The sequence below is a fragment of the Hyperolius riggenbachi genome, chromosome 1 (assembly GCF_040937935.1).
Source record: "Hyperolius riggenbachi isolate aHypRig1 chromosome 1, aHypRig1.pri, whole genome shotgun sequence".
Lineage (NCBI taxonomy): Eukaryota > Metazoa > Chordata > Amphibia > Anura > Hyperoliidae > Hyperolius > Hyperolius riggenbachi.
In genome coordinates, this window is record NC_090646.1 from 299,006,758 (window position 1) to 299,025,228 (window position 18,471).

Sequence of the window (18,471 nt, forward strand, 5' to 3'; positions counted from 1 at the left end):
ACTGTACATACACATGTCTATCTCATCATGTCACATGTCACTTCGGGTATCCTTTAAGTGTCATCCGCCTTGCATGATCTAGAGATCACTCACATGTTGAAACAGCTCTAATCTGTATTTTCTGATTACCTATCTCAGATAGGTAGCTAAATAATGACAACGCTATGTTTTGACCTGAGATTTCTACACAAGTATTTCTTTCACATTTGTGCTCTCATTGAAACAATCACCAATGCGCGGTTTTATGTTTATGCTCTAGTTTTCACAGTTTAAATCTGTTTTAATGTTCGTATCTCAATATCACCACGGGGTCGCTTTGTTGCCCAGGTGATGTCTAGGCACACCACTGCTTCTCCACTATATCTGTTAGCCTGGTAATACATATATCTGGGCACTCAGGTTATCCTGATAATACCTTATCTGTTACTCCCCCCACCTTCCTCCTTAACCAGATCAGGCCAACTTCATTTTCTATCCTATGCTATCCACGCTCGTCTTTATGGCTCCATCATTAAACCCAAAATATGCTCATATAACGTTTAAAGAGAACCTGTACTGAGTAAAAATATTTAAAATAAACACATGAGGTAACTTTAAATGAACATTGCATAGTTACCTTGCCATCAGTTCCTCTCAGAAGCTCACCATTTTCTTCTGACAATAATCCCTTCCAGTTCTGACAATATTTTGTCAGATCTGAAATATATCAGTTGCTGTCAGTAAAATATCAGTTGCTGTCAGTTATAGCTTAGAGGAAAACTGATGTACCAGGTAATGTCCATGTTTCCCTATGGCTCAAGTGGGCGATGTTACAGTTTAACTGTGTACTGACCAGAAAGCTTTTATGGGTAATGGCCATTTTTTCGTCCAACCCTCCAGGACAGTGACATTGAGATTTGGGCTCCGCCCCCCAGAAACAGGAAACACCCAGCGTGAGCTCTATAAATCTGTTCCCAGGTATCCACACCTCAGTTGTGTGTTTCCTTCCCTGGGAACATGAGCTCTGTAAAGGGAGCTAGCTGGTCAGCAGCCTGGGAGTGCTGAGGCTGGTAATAGTTCCCTGAGGGAGCCTGCTTCACTACCCTGGAGGGTTGGAATATTGTTGCAGCAGAAAGCTCCTTACCTACTTAAACAGGTTTTTCCCCTCTAGCAGCCACCTGAGCGGCTGTGCGTGCTAAAGGGAGGACAACGCGGAGCAGCCCTGACGGAGGTCCTGGACGCAGCGGTGGGGGAATATCGGCTCTGCACGGAGGAAGGATGGCTTTGCCCCCAGTCTAGCGGTACTTCCGCCGACGAGTGACTTCACTTCCGCATTTTGCGCGGCTGCAAAACAGCGTTGTGTGCGTTCCTTGTGGCACTTAGCGTTTGGCCTTTGCCGAGGATGGACGCACGAAAACTTCAGGATCAGGTAAGCCGGCGGAGATCTTGTGGGGAGCCGCGTTTGATCACGGTCTGACTGGTCGCCGCACTGGTCTGAGGTTTGATTATGCTGCTCAGATGTATTTAGTCAGCATATGAATGACAGTGGCTAGATCAAGGATATTTGCTGAAGCTGTCTTTTTGTGGTGGCACATTGTTGTTTAAAACCAGTTAAACATGGATAACTGCACTGATCTTAAGTTTAATTAATAGATCAGAAAAAGCATGTTAGACTACTTGGTGATTTGATTACTTAAATGGAGCAAGATGTTTGTTACCAGTTTAAGTATTGTAAAAGTCCTGATAGTTCAGAAAAGCATTTGTTCACATGTGACTGATTGGTTTTTGTGCCGCTCAATGTGTTTTGCATAAGTAATTGTTGCATAGCTACCTGAATGAATGTTAACTACATGGTGCATTCATTGTGGGGAGTGAGCTGGTTACTGGGTCAGCTGCATATAATGTTGAATGTTTTCCTTCTAAGTTTGCAGGAGGGATTTATTGGTGCAGTATCACCAAATATATTAATTTAAAAACTCTCTCTCCTGCAATACATTTTAGCAGCTGTATGCATCTACATTCTGTCTAGATGAGCTACACTTGAGTTGATATGCATCCTAAATTATCTGTCTGATTGCTGTACTTAAGCTTATTTTACAGATAATGATATTCCTTTTTTTGGTAAACAGCTCACTATATACACAGAGTATATATGAATAAACATCACATCTGTTCAGGAGAGGATTTATGTGATTAATTACAGGCTTTAATGAATTATAGTAATTAATCTCATGGTATTATTCTCTTCATATGTTTTTCAGGAGACTTCGGACTTATCCGATAGCTCTAACAGGTCCAGGAGTTGCCTTGTCTGTAAGGTTGTTTTGCCAACTAGCTGGACAAAAGCATCTTGCCAAGGATGTATTACAAAGTTAATTAATGAAGAGAATACTGCCTCCTGCTAAGAGTTTATGACTACCATGAGGCATGAAATGGTAGAGACATTTAGAGCATTCAGGGAAAATCTGCCTACAGGGTCAGCTCCTGTGGTACCTCCTGTGGCAGTTATTCCCAAGGAGAATCCTAAGCCAAGAAAAGCTCTTGTAAAAACTACAAGACGTTTAATTTCTTCAGATGAAGAAGAAGAGGAAATACAGGATGTTCTTCCTGGAGGACAGGTTAACAGGGATTTATCACAGGATGATATGTCAGATCAAAGTGATACGGATGAGAAACTTATGTTTTCAAGATTCAGATTTCCGGTGGAAGAGACTGATGAATTAGTGCGGGCTATTCACACTACCTTGAATATTAATCAGACCACTCCCGCTCCTGTGTCCATACATGATAAATTATATTCTGGTATGGATCCCACACCACATTTAAATTTTCCTGTACATCCCTCAACAAAAAACCTAATTAATACGCAATGGAAATACCCAGAGAAAAAACTTTTTATTTCCAGAGGGTTTAGAAAGCGATTCCCCTTTTCAGAAGAAGATGCAAAACTATGGGAAGGTTGTCCCAAGTTAGACGCAGCGTTCAGTCTAATGAATAGGGAGAATGAACTTGCTTTTGAGGATTTGGGTTTCCTTAAAGACCCAGCAGACAAGAAAATTGATTTGTCACTTAAAAAAGCTTATACAGCAGCAGTAACTAACTTTAAGCCTGCTGCAGCCACCACCTGTGTCTCTAGGACCACTTTATTATGGATAGAGAGGGTGGAAGAATTAGTCAAAACTGATGCTCCTAAAAAGGACATTTTAGAAGCTCTGAGTGTTGTTAAGAAATCTAATAATTATGTTACTGATGCTTCAACAGAGTCACTAAGAGTTACAGCAAAGACAACAGCACTAGTTAATAATGCCCGCAGAAATCTGTGGCTCAAGACATGGGACGGTAGCCAATCGTCCAAGTCTAAGGCATGTAATCTACCCTTTACGGGGGATCTGTTATTTGGCCCTCAGCTCCAAGAAGTCTTGGAGAAGACGGCAAGCAGGAAATTATCATTTCCGAAGAAAAAGAAATTCAAGCCGAATAGGCCCTTTTTTCGCCGCAATAACCAGGCGAGAGATAAAGGGGTCCAAAAAAGAAGGACTTGGCCAATTAATAAGGAAGGGCCTAGGAGGACTCCGCTGCATAAGCCAGCGGAGCCCCAAAGCAAGCACCAGTGATGCCAGGCTGAAAGTAGGGGGCAGGTTATCTCGCTTTTATCCAGAGTGGAGAAAGATAACCTCGAATCAATTCATTTTAGACCTAGTAAAAGACGGGTACAAGATAAGATTCATAAAAAAGCCCCCGGTGAGATTTGTAAAGACTTTAATGCCGAAAGACAGAGAAGCCAGGATGGCATTACAGGAATTACTAAGAGACATGATGGACAGAAATGTCATAAAAGAGGTACCACCTCAGGAAAGAAACCGAGGGTTCTATTCTCGAATTTTTCTGATCAAAAAGCCAACCGGAAAATTCAGAATGATTCTGAACTTAAAACCACTAAACCCCTTTATTGTATACGAAAAGTTCAGAATGGAAACTGTGTATACGATGAGGAACTTACTGAATGCAGACGTGTTTATGGTGAACATAGATCTGACAGACGCTTATTGGCACATCCCAATCAGAAGGGAGTCTCAAAAGTACCTAAGATTCAGTGTACAAGGAGACGGTGGAGTGCTGCATTATCAATTCTCGTGCCTTCCTTTCGGAATATCTTCAGCACCAAGAGTGTTTACGAAAGTAATGGCAGAGGTGGTAGGAAATCTTCATCTCCAGAACATTATAATAATCCCTTATCTGGACGACCTATTAGTTCTAGCAGACAATGCGGTACTGCTTCAAAGAGATCTGAAGAGGGTGTTAGGTCAGTTAGAAACCCTGGGTTGGTTAGTAAATTACCAAAAGTCACATCTGGATCCATCCCAGGTGATCAAATTTTTGGGGTTCATAATAAATTCACCCCTTCAAAGACTGTTCTTGCCAGAGGACAAGGTGACAAAAGTGCAGTCGACAATAGTCAGCCTTCTAGAGGCAGACGCCATCTCAGTACGGCAGTGCATGAGTATAGTAGGTCTTCTAACCTCAACAGCACCAGCAGTAGATTGGGCAATGGCTCACGTAAGAGTTCTCCAGAACTGGCTACTGGAAAACTGGAACAGAAATCAGGGCGATTTAGAAAGCGTGTTATCAATACCAACCTGGGTAAAGGAATCACTGCCTTGGTGGATGGATATAAAAAATCTTCAGTTAGGAAGACTATGGCGGTCTCCTCCAACAAAGATTATAACAACAGACGCAAGTTTGATGGGTTGGGGAGCCCATGTGGACGGACTATACCTGCAAGGGTCATGGACAGACCCAGTAAGGGGAGAGTCATCCAACTTCAGAGAAATGAAGGCAGTTCATATGGCCCTATTACAAGCATCAGAGTGTCTAAAGGGGCATCATCTTCAGGTTCGTTCAGACAACATAACAGTAGTAGCCTATCTGAACAAACAAGGAGGGACAAGGTCCAGAAAACTCCTAGAAGTGTCACTGAAGATCTTAGATTGGGCAGAGCTGAATCTGCTATCGTTAACAGCAGTCCATCTGAAAGGGACATTAAATCGAATGGCCGACCTTCTAAGCAGACAAAGACTGTCAAATTCCGAGCTGAGGCTCAACCCGGAAGTATTCAGAATGATAACGGCCAGATGGGGGTGGCCCGAAATAGACCTTTTTGCCAATCAGACGAACTCTCAGTGCAGAAGGTTTTTCTCTCTAGATCCGAAGGGAACATGTGCAATAGATGCGTTGGCCCAAGATTGGATCTTCAGCAAAGCATATGCCTTTCCACCAATCCCCTTGATTCCTCTTGTATTACAGAAGTTGAAACTGTCCAGAATGACTCTGATATTAATAGCACCAGATTGGCCAAAACGATCATGGTACCCGTTGTTACTAAAAATGCTGAAAAAAGATCCTTTACTCCTCCCTCAGGAGAAATTACTTTTAGATCAAGAGGAACACAGATGGGTACATGTTCCAAATCTGCATCTAAAAGCGTGGTTTCTGAAAGGGATGTTCTGAAGTCCAAGGGCCTGTCAGACAGAGTGATCAAGACGGTTCTGAATAGCAGAAAAAAAGTAACCAGATCGATCTATTCTAAGTATTGGAAGACTTTTTTAGACTGGAAAAAGAGAAATAAAGTTAAAGACAATAAATTACTGACAATTCTTGAGTTCCTGCAAGATGGAATTGAGAGGGGTTTGGCCTTAAGTACAATTAAGGTACAAGTAGCAGCAATTTCTGTTTTCGTTGATAAGAAATTAGCCTTAGATCCCCTGGTGATCAGATTTATGAAATCAGTAGAAAGATCAAGGCCAATAGTTAAGAAATCATGTCCTAGGTGGGACCTATCTTTAGTTCTCAATGTACTTATGGAAGAGCCATTCGAACCTCTAGAAGAAATTTCGTTAAGGAATCTTACAATTAAAACCATATTCTTAGTAGCGATTACCTCTGCAAAAAGAGTAAGCGAATTAGAGGCACTAAGCAGTGATGAACAATTCTGTTCTATATTTGAAGACCGAGTGATATTGAAGACGGTAACTGATTTTTTACCAAAAGTATCATCAGTGTCTAATAGGGGGCAAGAGATAATATTGCCTACCTTCTGCAATAAAGCAGTTCATCCAAAAGAGAAGCAGTGGCACAAGCTGGATGTAAGGAGGTGCTTACTAATATACTTAAAAAGAGTGAAGCAACTCAGGAAAACAGAGAGGTTATTTGTCAATTTCACTGGAAATGAAGTGGGAGAAAAAAATGACAAAAGCTTCGATAGCAAGATGGCTCAAGGTTTGTATTGAGGAAGTTTACAAATTGAGGCAGTTGGAGTCACCTAAAGAGATCACAGCACACTCTACTAGAGCTATTGCAACCTCCTGGGCCTATAGAGCTGGGGCATCGGCATCGGAGATCTGCCGGGCAGCAACATGGAGGAGTGTCAACACGTTCGTCAGACATTACCGTCTAGATCTGATGACAGCAGGAGAACAGTCCTTCGGGAGGAAAGTTCTACAGGCTGTGGTCCCGCCCTAAGGTGGGTGAGTCCTTGTTTATCATCTCAATGTCACTGTCCTGGAGGGTTGGACGAAAAAACCAGGGTTACGACCTGGTAATTCTATTTTTGACAACCCTCCAGGACAGTCCTTAGTTCCCACCCGTTAAGCATCATGTATTTTGATGTGGGTAAGAAGTATTAGGGTATCCAGTATGACTAGGTTCAGGTCTTGTGCACAACTGAGGTGTGGATACCTGGGAACAGATTTATAGAGCTCACGCTGGGTGTTTCCTGTTTCTGGGGGGCGGAGCACAAATCTCAATGTCACTGTCCTGGAGGGTTGTCAAAAATAGAATTACCAGGTCGTAATCCTGGTTTTCAAAATGGAGGACGGAAAATTCCCTTGATCACAGTGAACAAACAGGACGCAGGACAGGAGAAAGACACTGAGGAGTAGACTACATGGAAGGGAAGTATGACTTGTGTATGCTTATTTTGACTTTTAATTTTCAGTTCAGGTTTTTAAGGCCTAAACTCACCCAATAAACTCTCCAAAATACTTTATTATCTATATAAATCCCATTCCCAGATCATATTTCTACAAGAAATGCACTATAAGACCTCCTCAATTCCAGATTCACAGAGAGGTAACAATACAACCTGGATCCATATCACCAACCCGGATGCTAAATCTAAAGACGTATCTATTGCTTTCCATAAATCACTTCCATTCACTATTCTAGACCAACAAACTGACCTTGATGGTAGAAATATTTTGTTCAAAGTCTCTCTTTATGGTAATATGTACACACTTTAGAAAATGTTTACTTCCTTAACTTAAATTGGATTGCCTTTCTTATACCACTTCTTAATCGTATATCTCTGTTTACAGCCGGTACCTTAATCTTAGGTGGTGACCTCAATTTTCCTGTTAATCCCAAGCTAGATACCGCTCCAGGCAAGTGCTCTCTATTGTTTTTAAAAAAAAAAAAATTGGCACAGTTTGGTCTACTTGATATTTGGAGATTCCTAAACCCTCACACTAAGGACTGCACTTAATTTTCACACTCCAATAAAGTTTATTCTAGACTATATTACCTATTACAATCCTGGGCTTGTCTCCTGCAATGGATATTGACCCTATTCTATTAAATTAGATTCTATAACAAAATTTCGAGACCAGCTGGCTGCCCTGTTCCTAAATTCATGTAACTCCATTTCCTCCTCCTCCGCCCCTTTTCCAAAACAAGCCCATATCTCTGTAGTCCACAAACAGGACAAAGATCCTGCGCCAGCTACCTCCTAATTACCCTTATCAATGTAAACCTGAAGTAATATTCCAAAATTCTAGCCAACTGTTTGCAACATCTTCTACCCAAACTTATTTCAGGGGACCAATTGGGCTTTGTCCCTAGTCGTGAGGCCAAAATTAATACCAACAGGACCTTAAATCTTATTGCACATGTACAATCCGTGCTATACAGGGCCGGATTTAAGACAATGCCACATGGGCCATGGCCTAGGGCACCACAGGATCAAGGGTGGGGGGTGAGCAGCAGGTTATACTGGGAGGGGAGGGTCACTTGGCTATCTACTGTATATGGAGGGAGGGGGGTCATAAGGCCATTTGTATGAAAGGAGGGTATGGTCATCTAGCTTCTTATCCTATGGGGGGGGGGGGGGGGGGGCTGGTCATCAGGCTACCTATACTGGAGGGAAGGGGAGTCATCAGGAGTCACCATCTAAAATGGAAAAAGGGGGAAAGGTTATCTGGCTACTTACACTAGAGGGAAGTGTTAATGGGCTACCTATACTGGAGGGAGGGGAAGAGTCAGCTGTCCTGGTTACCTATACTGGAGGGGGGGCTGTTGCTGACAGTGGCCTTGGGTGGTAAAGTGTACAAATCTGGCCCTGGTGCTATACCCACCTGCCTCATAAGTGTTGATGCCGAAAAGGCATTTGACAGAGTGGGCTGGAGATTTCTCCAGGCCAATGTGTCTCAAATTGGTCTGGGTGATGCATCCATTAACTAACAAAATACACTATAAGCGCTTTTCTGAGCGATTGTGATTGGCGCTTTTTAAAAATCACTCCCAATCACTCTCATTAAAATCGCAGTAAAAAATCACAGCGATTTTTCGCGTACGCATTTGCCACGATTTTTACGCAAGTTTTACCGCGATTTTACTATAAGTGAGAGGGAACGATTTTTAAAAGGCTCTCAATAAGCGCTAATCAATCACAATGTGCTCAGAAAATCGCTTATAGTTTGGCTGACCCCCTACACCTCCCATTCAGCCAGCATCAGGATTAATGGCACCCTATCTGACCCCTTCCCTATGCAAAATGGAACCCGTCAGGGATGCCTTTTATACCCTCTACTATGTGTTGGTTGTGGAACATCTGGCCAATGCTATACATCAAAATTATGCTATTCATTGTGTGAAAATCGGTGAGGTTACTCACAAAGTTGCTTTATACTCTATTTATTAGTATACGTCTGCCAACCAATAGTATCTTTTCCTCATATTCTTGCCGAGTTACAAAATTTTGGTTTATTGAGCAACTTTAAGGCAAACTTAAAAGGAACCCGAGCGGTGAGACCTATGGGAGCTGTCCTATTTATTTCCTTTTAAACGACACCAGTTGCCTGCGACTCCTGCTGATCTTTATGGTTAGTAGAATCTGAATCGCACACCTGTAACAAGCATGCAGCTAATCTTGTCAGATATCTCAAAAACCTCTCATCTGCATGCTTGTTCAGGGTCTATGGCTTAAAGTGATAGAGGCAGAGAATCAGCAGGACAGCCAGGAAATGTATATTATTTAAAAAGGAAATAAACAGGTCAACCTCCATATCCCTCTCAACCCAGGCTCCCTTTAACTAAAACTGAAGCTTTGGATGTCTCCTTGCCCAGTCATGCCAAAGCCACTTTTAAATCTTCATTCAAATTCCTTTGGCAAGAACACTTTATCCAGTATCTGGGAGTATCAATCCCCAAAGATACAAGACCTTTGTTTACACTAAACTTTGCCCCTTTCCTGAAGGATATCCCCAATCAGCTTAAATCCTGGTCTCACTTTCTACTCTCCATATCTGTTAAAATAAATATTAAAAAGATGAACACCTTACCGAACCTCTGTTATAAATTTCAAACCGTTACAATTTCACTACCTGTCCAGCCTCATGCTCCGCAATTTGTAAGTTCATATAGTCTCCTGGTAGACAGAGAATCAAATATAAAATTCTCACTAGGCCTAAGCCTAAAGGGGATCTGGGCCTTCCAGACATTTCTCTTTATTACAAGGCTGTACACTTGGCTAGGATAGTTGAATGGAACTTGGCCTCCCCTACTATTAAATAATCCTTTTTGGAAGTGTCCTTATCCAAATATAGCTTAAAAACCCTGCCATGGGTCCCTTTCTCTATTATGCTGGATACACACCATGAGTTTCCGCTTCGCACGCGTCCGTCGATACGCGTCGATTTGATTATTTCCTAGCATTTCCGAGCGCATTTTGATTATTTTTAGGTTGAATGCCATGTAAAGTATGGCAAATCGACCTAACGATCCATCGAACCGCGAATCGGACATGTCGGAAATAATCGAATCGACGCGTATCGACGGACGCATCGAACGCGGAAACGCATGGTGTGTATCCAGCATTAGACCTAAAAGCCTAGAGATCCCTTTCCTCAGCAAGCATACCTTGAGATTCTGGGATCAAATGCAAGCTAATCTTAAATTAAATAGACAATGCAGGAGTTTTATCGCCTCTTGCCAAACATTAAGCTTCCAAAACAGAGACCACCCAAAATTCGAGACATTCTACTCCTCCCCAGAATAAACTGATCATTTATTATCCTTGTTATACGACTTGCTGAGAGAGAGAACTTGTATAGAACGTCCACATTTTGTGAAATATTGGGAGTCTGAACTAGATAAAAGATTTTCCTCTGAAGATTGGCCAAAAATGTTACTCTTGCACATGCACTCTCAATTAGCAACAGCCTACAGGAGAGGAACTACAAAATAGTAGTCCTGTGGTACAAGTGCCCTACAGTGATCCACCGCATATTCCCTGAAACTCCAGATACCTGCTGGAAGTGCCAGTCTGAACCAGGCTCTCCCATACACATTTTGTGGAAATGTAAGCCAGTCTATGATTTGTGGGGGAAAGTATTTCATATCTATAGAGAGATGACGCTGTCCACAGTCAGTAGCTCTCCTAAAATAGCCATTCTTTTGTTGATTCCTGACCCGATTGCTTCAATTAAGAAAGGCCTTCTTAGACATTGTCTCACAACTGCCAGAACCACTATAGCCAGGCTCTGGAAGTCCTCGTCTCCTCCCTCCATCCGTAGCTGGGCGGAAGCCATGAACGATTTAATGAGAATGGATGAGCTTGCGGCTTCAGACAGTGACACATTAGACCAGAGACTTTTGTAAGTCTTTAGCTGACACTCTAGGATTCTTCTTCATCTCATTGAGCATTCTGAGCTTTGCTTTTGCAGTCATTTTTACAGGATGGCCACTCCTAGGTAGAGTAGCAGCAGTGCTGAATTTTCTCCATTTATAGACAGTTTGTCTTACTGTGGACTGATGAACAGCAAGGCTTTTGTAGATACTTTTATAACCCTTTCCAGCTTTCTGCAAGTCAACAATTCTTAATTGTAGGACTTCTGAGACCTTTTGTGTGAGGCATCATTTACATCATGCAATGCTTCTTGAGACAAGCAAACCCAAAACTGGTGTGTGTTTTTTATAGGACAGGGCAGCTGTAACCAACACCTCCAATCTCATTGATTGGACTCCAGCTGGCTGATACCTCACTCCAATTAGCTCTTGCAGATGTCATTAGTCTAAGGTAGGGGTGCCCATTAGGTAGATTGCGAAGGACTCTATGGTAGATCCCGACCCCACTCTGTATATAGAAGTGCTCCTAAAATTGTACATAGGTAGATCATTTTGACTTGCTAATTTTTGACTTGCTAATTTTTTTAAGTAGCTCACAAGCCGAAAAAGTGTGGGTACCTCTGGTCTAGGAGTTCACATACTTTTTCCACCTGCACCGTGAATGTTTACATGATGCATTCAATAAAAACATGGAAGCATGACATTATTTGTGTGGTATTAGCTTAAAGGGAACCTTAACTGGTGGGGGGGAAAAATGCACTTACCTGGGGGCTTTCCCAAGCTTCCTGCAGCCGTCCTGTGCCCGCGCCGGTCCTTCGTTGCCCTCCGGTCTCCCTCCGCGGCTAAGTTTCGTTTTCGGCCGACTGCCAGTTGTCCTCGGGTAAAGCGTCCTCTTCTTCCGCATTACCCGTCGTAAAGAGCCGTAAAGCGCGTCCATATGACGCAAGACGCGTCATGCGGACGCGCTTTACGGCTCTTTACGACGGGGAATGCGGAAGAGGACGACGCTTTTAGCCGCGGAGGGAGACCCAGAGGGCATCGAAGGACTGGCGCGGGCACAGGACGGCTGCAGGAGGCTTGGGAAAGCCCCCAGGTAAGTGAATTTTTTTTCCCCACCAGTTAAGGTTCCCTTTAAGCAGACTGTGATTGTCTATTGTTGTGACTTAGATAATAATAAGACTGCAACTATACATGACCTAATAGAGCTCTCTGATTTGACCTTTTTGACAGAGACCTGGCTTGGGAAGCATGCAGGCCCAACTCTTGAAGCAACCGTGCCGGCCAATTATTCAATCTTGCACTGTGAGAAACAAGTCGGCAAGGGTGGGGGGGTTGCCATATGCTTCAGATCCTCTTTGAACATAAGGCCCCTGCCCATAGGCCCCACTGAAACCTTTGAATGTCTTGCAGCTCAACTGTCAGCAGAAGTAAACATCAACATATTGCTCATATACCGCCCCCCCAAAAATGGTCCAGCCTTTCTTCAGGAAATATCTTAACTCTTATCCTGCGTAACAGTGGAACACCCTAGATGGATCATCCTGGGAGACTTCAATGCATGGGTGGATGATCACGACTCCCAGCTAGGAAGTGAACTACTTCTCATAATGAGTGAACTGGGTCTCTCTCAGGCTGTCAACCTCCCCACCCACACGAAAGGGCACACCCTGGATCTTATATTTCATTCCGGACTTTTAATATCACACATGGATATAAACCCAGTGGTATGGTCAGACCACCACACCATCCACTTCTCTCTGACAGCACCAGCGATAAAACACAGAGGGAAAGAACTCATAAAATACCGTTCACTGAAAGATGTCTCACCCCAGCACGTTCAGAATATCCTCAACTTCGACGCATTAACCAATCATTGCGCAGACCCAGACTCCATGGTCCTGATATACAACCATGCAGTGTCATCTGCCTATGGCGCCCTCGCTCCAGTTCGCATCAAACGATCTACACCACTTCACCATGCACGGTGGTTTGACAGCTCACTAAAGGACATAAAGAAAGAAGTGCGCAGACTAGAAAGGAAGTGGCGAAAATCTCAGACTTCAAAAGATAAACACACCCTTGTCTCTCACCTGGAAAGCTACCAAAATGCGATCACCAAGAAAAAATCCTCCTACCTATCACAGGAGATCGCAAAGGCCGCCAACAGACCAGCCCAACTATTCCGCACAGTTGATAGACTATGTAATCCATCCTGTCTAAAACCCACTATAACTCCCTCAAAGGAGCTATGTGAGAAATTTGCTTGCTACTTTGCTGACAAAGTATCTTCTATTCGGTCTCTCATTCAGTCCACAGCACCCAAGACTCATGCAACTAATGGAAATAGCTGCAAAAACAACCTAACACCCTGGACTGACTTCAAAAGTATTAGTGAGGAAGAGATCTCAGACATCCTCTGTCGTCTCCGCCAGACAACCTGCGACCTGGACCCTGGACCAACTAAACATATGCTGAAATGCCCTGACCTGCTTGGTCCAGCATTTCACAAAATAGTAAATTGCTCTCTGCAAGCAGGGAGGTTTCCCACCTCTCTAAAAGAAGGAATCATCAAGCCCCTTCTTAAAAAACCTTCCATAGATCCAGATGCTATGAGCAGCTACAGACCTGTCTCCAACCTCCCCTTCTTAGGTAAAGTTATTGAAAAGGCTGTCTATCTGCAACTTGAAACCAGGCTGTCAGTAAACAACATCCTGGACCCTCTACAATCTGGCTTTAAGAAACACCACAGCTGTGAAACAGCCCTCATCCAAGTCTGCAACGATCTGCTCATGGCAAGGGACAGAGGGGAATGCTCCATCCTAATCCTGTTGGATCTCTCAGCTGCTTTTGATACAGTTGACCATAAAATCCTGCTTAACAGACTGCAGGAGTACTGTGGCATCAGTGGATCAGTCCTCCAGTGGTTCAAATCATTCCTGACTGACAGAACACAGAGAGTATCCCTAGGACCTATAATGTCCAAACCTGCACCTCTACAATTCGGAGTGCCACAAGGATCAATCCTATCCCCTCTGCTGTTTGCAATCTACATGTTGCCAATCGGTACACTTATCCAACGACATGGCCTGACGTACCACTGCTACGCCGATGACACACAGCTATACCTGTCCTTCAAACCTGGTGGAACAGACCCTACCCCAAAAATAAACTCTTGCTTAGCTGAGCTTCAGGCATGGATGAATGATAACTGGTTGAAACTGAATGCTGACAAAACTGAGGTCCTGTTTGTCCAAAGCCAGTGCTCGCCATCAAAACAGCTCTATCCTAAAGCAACACCAATCAGGATTGGGAATTCAGACATAAACAGCTCCAACCTTGTGCGCAGCCTTGGCGTACTAATCGATGGGGAATTGAGTTTCAGAAACCAAATTTCATCTGTAGTTAAATCTTCCTTCTTTCATCTGAAGAACATTGCAAAGATTAAACATCTGATTCCCCCAGAGGATCTTCAAACCCTAGTCCACGCCTTCATCACATCACGGCTGGACTACTGCAATGCCCTTTATGCTGGCCTCCCCAAAAAGGACCTGCGTCGCCTGCAATTAGTGCAGAATGCTGCTGCCAGATTGCTAACAAACCAGCCTCGCCACTGTCACATTACACCGATCCTTCGCTCACTGCACTGGCTACCAATAGAATGGAGAATACTCTTCAAGATTGGACTGCTGACATTAAAATCCCTGCACAATCTGGGCCCTGGATACATGAAGGACTTGCTGAAGCTGCACCACACCTCTCACAACCTCAGATCAGCAAGTTCTATAAACTTGGTCACTCCCAGAGTGCACCTCAAAAAATCTGGAGACAGAGCCTTCTGTCATGCTGCCCCTACTCTTTGGAACTCCCTACCACACCCAGTAAAGACAGCACCATCCCTGGAGCTATTCAAATCCAGACTGAAAAGCCACCTGTTTAGCCTGGCATTTCCAGATTTATAAAATTCTTCCTCTGTACCACGATGGTCGGAGCCATGCTTATGCGCTTTGAGTCCCACGGGAGAAAAGCGCTTTACAAATGTTATTTGTTGTTGTTAGATGAAGATCAGATCACATTTTATGACCAATTTGTGCAGAAATCCATATAATTCCAAATGGTTCACAATACTTTTTCTTACTACTGCGTGTGTACACACACTTGTACATTTTAAATTGCTTCTTGTTTTTGTTTTAAAGTGAGTCTTTTCTGCAATTTTTATAAACTTGTTGATATAAAATATATAGATAGAAGAAATATCCAAGTCTTTGATTTCACCCACACATACGTGGTGTACATGTGGCTATTTGCGAATGTATCTTTGCAAGTTTGCTGCTTCGGCTAAAATAGGTTTAGGAAATTCCCTAACATATTTTCTCAGAAATTAAAAAATACCATTTTGGAAGACCTTTGATAAAAAATCGAATTTTGCAAAAAATGATTACAAAATAATATTGGCATTTTCGTTTTACTATTTTTTTCATTTCAAGGTTGCTTGAGTAACTCAATCATTTTAACATCTATTTTTATTTTGTAGGATGGAAATACAGCATTGGATTTAGCATTGATCGAAAAAAACAGGAGATGTGTTGTGGCGCTGCAGGAGTTCGCTGACAGAAGAGACGATGGCTACCTTGAACAAAACCATAGTAAGAGTTTGCATTTTTTGTTTTCAATCTGATCTGGAATACAGAAAAGGTCCATGTGAATACCAGAGTTTTCATAATTTTACAGCTACTCGAACTTTGATTCCCTTTTTTAACCACTTGCTGACCGCCCACTACCTATGGGCGGTGGCAAAGTGACATGCCCAGGACCACGTAACGCCGATGGGCGTCGGGTCCTGGGACTCGTTCTGGCTGGGGATCGCGCGCAGTGATGCGCACGCATCCACTGGCAATAGGCTCCGCCCACCCGCGAGGTCAACCCGCCGGCCAATTGGAAGCGCCGGCGGGTTGTTAACCCCTCGATTGCCGCGTTACAAGCGTATAATACGCTTTGTAATGTATACAAAGCGTATTATACAGACTGCCTCCTGCCCTGGTGGTCCCAGTGATCACCAGGGCAGGCTACAGCCCTCTCTGTCTGCACCTAAGCACACTGATCTGCCCCCTGATCACCCACAGCACCCCTCAGACCCCACCCCCCCAGACCCCTGTTTGCACCCAATCACCCATCAATCACTCCCTGTCACTATCTGTCAACGCTATTTTTTTAGATTAGGTCCTAAACTGCTCCCTGGGGGCTACTGATCACCCCCTCAGATCCTCCCCAGCCCCCCCCCCCTCCTGTGTACGGTATACATCTATTCTCCCCTGTAATCACCTGTCAATCACAAATCAATCACCCCCTGTCACTGCCACCTATCAGCTCAGACCTTAAACTGCCCCTTTTGGGCACCTGATCACCCGCCCACACCCTCAGATTGCCCGCAGACCCACCCTCAGATCACCTTCGAAAGTGCATTGTTTACATCTGCTCTCCCCTCTAATCACCCAGTGATCACCAATCAATCACCCATCAAACACCCCGTCACCACCTGTCACTGCTACCCATCAGACCAGACCCTAATCTGCCCCTTGCGGGCACCCAATCAGCTGCCACACCCTCAAATAGCCCCCCAGACCCGCTCTGATCAACTCGCCAGTGCATTGCTTGCATATATTCTTCCTTGTAATCACCTACTGATCACCTATCAATCACCCCGTCACCACCTGTCACCGCTACCCATCAGACCAGACCCTAATCTGCCCCTTGCGGGCAACCAATCACCCGCCCATACCCTCAGCCCCCCAGACCCCCTCTGATAAACTCGCCAGTGCATTGCTTGCATATATTCTCCTCGGTAATCACCTACTGATCACCTATCAATCACCCTGTCACCACCTGTCACTGCTACCCATGGGATCAGACCCTAATCTGCCCCTTGCGGGCACCCAATCACCCGCCCACACCCTCAGCCCCCCAGACCCCTCTGATCATTTTCCCTAGTGCATTATTTACATCTGTTCTCCCCTCTAATCACCCATCAATCACCCCCTGTCACCACCTGTCACTGCTACCCATCATACCCATCAGATCAGACCCTCATCTGCCCCTTACGGGCACCCAATGACCGGCCCACACCCTCAGATTGCCCTCAGATACCCCCAATCACCTCCCCAGTGCATTGCTTGCATCTATTCCCCCCTCCATTCACACCCTGAGACACCCATCAATCACGTCCTGTCACCGCCTAGCACACCTACCCATCAAATCAGGCCCTAATTTGCCCCATGTGGGCTCCTGATCACTCGGCCAAACCCTCAGATCCCCCTCAGACCCCCTTCCGATCACCTCCCCAGTGCATTGATTGCATCTATTCTCCCCTCTAATCACCCACTGAGACACCCATCAATCACGTCCTGTCACCCCCTAGCACTCCTATCCATCAGATCAGGCCCTAATCTGCCCCCGTGCGGGCTTCTGATCACCCGGCCAAACCCTCACCCGCCCCACCGCAGTGACAGAATTTCTTTTTTCTGATCGCTGCTGGTACGACTTAATTGTGGCTGAGACCAACCGTTATGCCACACAATACGCAACCGCTAATCCAAGAAGCTACTATGCCCAGCCTTTTTGGTGGAAGCCACTCCAAGTTTCCGAAAGTAACATTTTTTGGGGCCTTCTCCTTAACATGGGTCTAGTCAAAAAGAATGTATTGCGGTCTTATTGGTCTACGCACCCAATACATCACATGCCCATGTTCTCTGCTGCCATGTCCAGGTCACGATTTGAGAACATCCTGCACTTTCTGCACTTCAGTGCCAATACAACCTGTCATCTAAGAGGCCACCCTGCTTATGACTGGTTCCACAAAATTCGGCCCCTCAGACCACCTGTCATCAAAATTTGCAGATGCTTATACCCCTGAACAGTCATTTTGAGGCATTTGGTTTCTAGACTACTCCTCGCGGTTTTGGGCCCCTAAAATGCCAGGGCCATATAGGAACCCCACAAGTGACCCCATTTTAGAAAGAAAACTCCCCAAGGTATTCAATTAGGTGTATGGTGAGTTCATAGAAGATTTTACTTTTTGTCAAAGTTTAGCAGAATTTTTTTTTTTTCACAAAGCGTCATTTTCCACTAACTTATGACAAAAAAATAAAATCTTCTATGAACTCACATACACCTAACGGAATACCTTGGGGTGTCTTCTTTCTAAAATGGGGTCACTTGTGGGGTTCCTATACTGCCCTGGCATTTTAGGGACCCTAAACCGTGAGGAGGAGTCTAGAAACCAAATGCCTGAAAATGACCTGTGAATAAGCACGTTGGGCCCCTTCGTGCACCTAGGCTGCAAAAAAAGTGTCACACGTGGTATTGCCGTACTCAGGAGAAGTAGTATAATGTGTTTTGGGGTGTATTTTTATACATACCCATGCTGGGTGGGAGAAATATCTCTATATGACAATAGTTTGATTTTTTTTTTTTACACACAATTGTCCATTTACAGAGATATTTATCCCACTCAGCATGGGTATGTGTAAAAATACACCCCAAAACACATTGTACTACTTCTCCCGAGTACGGCGATACCACATGTGTGGCACTTTTTTG

General features: G+C 44.2%; 2 protein-coding genes across 7 annotated transcripts in view; both read left to right on the forward strand.

The window, feature by feature from the left end:
* The window catches only part of ANKLE1 (ankyrin repeat and LEM domain containing 1), a 204,319-nt gene that overhangs the window by 56,978 nt on the left and 128,870 nt on the right, over positions 1–18,471 (forward strand). For all 6 annotated transcript variants that reach the window (XR_011020485.1, XM_068233769.1, XM_068233770.1 and 3 more), the window contains one exon: positions 15,410–15,521. Coding sequence is in view for 5 of the 6 variants with exons in the window: in XM_068233769.1 (XP_068089870.1) it covers positions 15,410–15,521 (112 nt within the window). In the remaining variant the exon portion in view is untranslated. The remainder of the gene's footprint in view (positions 1–15,409; positions 15,522–18,471) is intronic.
* Positions 1,185–3,593, forward strand: LOC137561676 (lamina-associated polypeptide 2, isoforms alpha/zeta-like). Its single transcript, XM_068273007.1, has 2 exons — positions 1,185–1,408; positions 2,241–3,593. Exon 2 carries the CDS (start codon positions 2,391–2,393, stop codon positions 3,591–3,593), a length of 1,203 nt encoding a protein of 400 aa, XP_068129108.1. The 5' UTR covers positions 1,185–1,408; positions 2,241–2,390.